The following is a 4,971-nucleotide window of genomic DNA, read 5'->3' as shown; positions in this document are numbered from 1 at the left end:
CTATAGGCCGACGATTGATTCAAAAAGAGGGCGAATCTGTTTTTCCAGAATTCTGCTTATATTAGATGTTTGTTGATTGGCCAAGGAGCTTCATCCTAGCCAATCAAAATAGGGCTTTCAGAAAGGAGAAGTGGTCGATATAATTAGTTTGAACAAAGGGAGGTAACTACTTTTTTTATACTCTCCCAACAACAACAAATAATGCGACGATTGAAATCGTTGCATGCTATATAAAGGCAATCAGTTACAATATTTGTGATTGCTACGTAAAGTGTTTAAATTAAATTGTACAGAATATTCTGTTTAATAGAAATATTTAACAGGTAGAATATACCTTAATGTGTTAGGCATTATTATGACCCATTTACAATGCAAATTTTCTTTTTTTTTTTTTAATAATAAATGTAATGTATAAATTAAATTGTACAGAATATTCTGTTTAATAGAAATATTTAACAGGTAGAATATACCTTAATGTGTTGGGCATTATTATGGCCCATTTACAATGGAAATTTTTTTTTTTTTAATAATAAATGTATTCAGGATTAGATGTGGATTTCTTGATCCTTTTAGGCCTGTAATTGGCCATTTCTTCTGAAGGTTCCGATGGGTCCCTACATTCTTCTATAGGGTGGGATGCAAATTCATCAGATTCCTCATCTGCTGGGCTGTCAGGAAAGTGGTTATGAGTGAGTGATAACTCCAACGGATATAAATGTTTGAGGCTATGTGTTTCCACTGCACCATCACCTCTTTTTATTCGAGCAGAACGAACCTTGCCATCGTTGCCACTAAATAGCTCAATAACTCTGCCCAGCTTCCAGAAGGGCCTGGACTTGGCCGGATTCTTGACGAGTATTACGTCGTTGATATTTATTTTATTGTGAAATTCAATTTCGTGTAAATCCTTGCAACTCTCCCTCAGACTTAGCAAATATTCATCGTGCCACATCTCTTTGAATTTAGATATTAATTCCTCTCTGCTTTCCAAGGTACTCACAAGGAGAGACCTAGTTATTGGTTCTGTCTCAACCAAACTGGGTGTGTCAGATTGGAAGGAGAGCTCACAGTTTATATTTGGATGAGTGAAGCAGTTGGGTGTTAAGGGAAGCAGATCAATATCGGTAGAGCATCTGTAGGTCAGAGGTCGAGAGTTCACGGCTCTTTTGGTGTCTGATAGAAGGGTTAGAAGGTTAAAATAACCGATTTTAGATCAGGCAAGTGTTTTGAATAGGCATGACTTTATCACTCTGATCATTCTTTCCCAAGTACTTCCAACCCAAGGGGAGTATAAGGGTATTTTTATGTGTTTAATGCCAGCGCTTGAATATGAGTTACAGAACTCATTACTGTTTATGTGATGTTTAATTACATCACCACCTAAGGCTGCATTAAAGGAACGTGCATTGTCACTGTATATGTGACTGGGAACTCCATAGGTATTTGAAAACCGAATCAAGGCTTGAATGAAGGCTTGTGTGCTCATATCAGGTACAAGTTCAATGTGAACAGCCCTCACGTTCATACATGTGAAAATTAATAAATACATTTTATGAGACTTTCCATCTCTTTGTACCCAGATGTGACCTGTGTAGTCTATGCCTGTGTGTTGGAAAGGATTAATTAATCTAACACGGTGTTTTGGCAAATTCGTCAATTTGGGGTATTTGAAGGCTAGACTGTTGAATTTCCTACAGGTATTGCAGTTAGAAATCACAGTCTTCACAGACTGTCTTGCCTGTGGGACCCAGTATCCGGATAACCGCAATTTGGTCACTGTCGTACCAATACCCAAATGCCTGCATCGATTATGACTATCCATAATCAGTAATTTTGTAAGAGAGTGATGTTTTGCAAGCAATATTGGATAGATTAAATTGTAGTCATATCTTGTCGAATTGGCAATTCTACCATCCACTCTCAAAATCCCATCAGAATCGATGAAAACGTTAAGATTCTTCACCAGCACTGGGATTTCCCTGTCAAGAGGATTCTTCAAATAAGCAATTTCCTTTTCAAACGATTGCAATTGCATCATCTTGAAACAAAAATGTAGTAGGCAAAAAAAAAAAAAAAAAATGTTCTGTCAGCAACAGTACAACTTCAAAATAGTCAATATCGCCCACCTCCAGAAGAGAGGGAATTCCTGTCCGTGATAACCGTGGTAAAAGAAGACACACTCCAATCGCCAGAAACACCCACACACACAGTTTGCAGGACACTGCCGACTCGTCTCTAGCCTCCTGCTTTTATAGTGGCCGGGAATTATCCATTTGCATAATCACATGAGACAGAAACGTGATTTTCCGAGAGTTGCATGGAGTAAATGCTAATAAAAACCCCCGGACGCCATCTTGGAATTCTCTTTTTCCCCCCAACTGGTGACACAACAGACGTACCCGAGGTAAGCTCTTTTTCCCCTCATTTTAGTTATTGCTACTTCTGCTACACTCCCCCCTGATCTCATGATCATAAATGGGGCAGGGGGGCAGTCGTCTCTGTCTGGTACTTCTCCGAAGAACCGGAGGCAGCACTTCCTCCCTGCCATCCTCCTCATCGCCATTATTGCCACCAGTCTGCTCCATAAGCGGTGTTTCACAATCAGGGCAGGGGGGCAGTATTCGTTTCTGTTGGGTACTCCTTCGTAGAGGCAAGACGGGTGGTCCTTCCTCCGCTTCTTCAGTATGTACATTATATGGCTCAAAATCCTCTTCGTCGTCCTGCATCATACTCTCTGTCTTTTCAGAAGACATCATACTGTCTGAGTCTCCCTCTTCCTCCGATGTAACAACATAATGGCGAGGGCGCAATTCCTTCACGTGACGAGGCACACCGTCCACCAAAATCGACTGAGGGCTGATCACCTTGGTCACCTCACCCTTGCCGAACCTCGTGGTACATCGATTTTGCGGTCTTCTGACCCATACGCGATCTCCAACCTGGTAAAAGCTGTTCTTGGGACCTGGGGACGCAGTTGCGAGATTGGTCTCCTTTACTCGAACTTCGTATTGATAAATCCTGTTGGCAGGCGCAGTGGAGGGAGATGTGTCGTCTCTTGGTGTGATGTTATACCAGTAGACAGCCTCCTGTATGGGACAACACATTCTAGCCGCTATTCGTTTCACTGTACGATGACATCGCTCCGCTATGCCATTCCCGGCTGGAGCGTATGCACAACGGAATCGCAAGTGAACTCCCCATTTACATGCAAATGCTTGGAACATATTGCTGCAGAAAGCTGTGTCATTGTCTAAAAGGAGTTCATGCGGCGCGCCACGCTCGAGGAACACTGCCTCCAACTGATGAATCACGCTTGCCGAGTCCTGCCTTGCCAATTTCCTCCAAATGGAGAAACGCGATGGACCACAGTCTGTTAAAGTTAAAAAATGGAAGATGCTATAATGCGTGATATCCATTCCAATTCTCTGCCAATTCTCGTTAACTTCCAGCTTTCCCTTTTCCCACCTGACTGGCGCTGGGTCAATGGACTGACATTCCTCGCATTTCTGTATGACCGTTCTGACAGTTGCTTTTGTCGTGGTTGGACATCTTCTCCTGACAAAGTAGGTAGTGCGTCGCACCCCCGGATGTCCACTATCTTTGTGAATAGCCATGATTTGACTCTCATCCAGCTCGTCTGTGTGGACCGCGCCTATCACTGGGTCAAGACCGTTTTTCTTTTTCATTGCCTCAAACCACCGCTGTGGCACTCGTGTCAGTCGGTCAGCAATGTTTCGTGCTGATGGAACCAGCGTCACATCCACTGTAAGCCCGTACTCTTTCACGAGCTCCTTAAGAGTGCTTAATCGCCTCCTAATAAGCATCTCACTTGCTGCTTTGGTGCGTACTCGCGCCTTTCCAGTTAGCGTGTCCGAAACCCAATGGTATACGCAAACAGAATCTGTCTTTATGTGTAGCACCTTGCTCTGCCACTGGAGAGCCAAATTGATGCCTTTCAATACGGCATCCAGTTCAGCCAAGTTGATATGTTGAGAGTCATCTTCAGGTCGCAGCCAACATGCATCTTCCAGCACAGTTTCACACATCTCCAAGGCTGCCCCAATTGCTAGGGAGCTAGCATCGACCCATACATTCAGCTCTTTGCCGTCCACACACCAATTTCCCTGTGCCGGATCGTTCTGCTGTGCAGATTTTAAGGTTTCAAACATCATACGATGTAGTACGGCGTCCCTTGCTTCATCATCCCAGCCCTTCGTTACCGAACTTACTCTCCTTCTGAGTATTCCGCAAGCCACACGAAGCCAACCGCACACCGGAAAGTGCCCGACAAGTCGACCACACAGAGAAAAGATTGTTCGTCGCGTAACAATACTGGGAGCCTCCGGAATTGCATTTCCTCGCTTCCACCGCAGTTCATTGCGTTCCATCCTGACTGCCAATCCCAGCACCCGTGCACCGTCCTTCAACTGCTCCGGGTTCTTGCACTCCAACCCGAACTGCGTGAGGTGTTTTCTCACACGGGTCGCGGGCACCACGTCTTCATTGACAAAAATGTCATCAATGTAAGCAGATGCTGCGCGGCTTATAACTTCTTCCTGAGATAGTACTTCGCTGACAATTGCTCTCATTATCAAGGGAGCCACATTCAAACCAAACCCCAGACGGGTCAGACAGTATTTTTTCCCATCGATTTCCACAGTCTGGTATGGCCACAGTGTCTCATGGACCCGGACTTGTAGGTATGCTCTTCTGAGGTCCAGTAGAGACACGTTAGCACCTTTTTGTCTCCACTCACGCAGCTTAGCCGCACAAACATCTGCGTTGGCCGTAAATGCGTCTACGTAATGATTTAGCTCCCGGTAGTCCATTACCGGGCGCACTTTGGCTTTGTTCTGCTGTATCACAGCCATCAGGGGAATTAGACCTTTGGGGGGTCCCAATTTATCCTCTGGGTATGGCACGAGCCAACCATTATCTATCCAGGTGTGGAGCTCCTGCGTGTATTCTTCA

At 44.5% G+C, this 4,971-nt stretch overlaps 1 protein-coding gene across 1 annotated transcript; it reads right to left on the bottom strand.

The window, feature by feature from the left end:
• Positions 1-1,213: 1,213 nt before the first annotated feature.
• On the bottom strand, positions 1,214-2,038 carry LOC145240325 (uncharacterized). The gene has a single exon (XM_080103906.1). The coding sequence runs from the start codon at positions 2,036-2,038 to the stop codon at positions 1,214-1,216; it is 825 nt and encodes a 274-aa protein (XP_079960032.1).
• Positions 2,039-4,971: the final 2,933 nt, after the last annotated feature.

Source organism: Euprymna scolopes, chromosome 19, assembly GCF_053919585.1.
Source record: "Euprymna scolopes isolate OS-2025 chromosome 19, ASM5391958v1, whole genome shotgun sequence".
Taxonomy (NCBI): domain Eukaryota; kingdom Metazoa; phylum Mollusca; class Cephalopoda; order Sepiida; family Sepiolidae; genus Euprymna; species Euprymna scolopes.
Note: the sequence above shows the minus strand (reverse complement) of the source record. Positions and strands in the feature narration are given on the sequence as shown.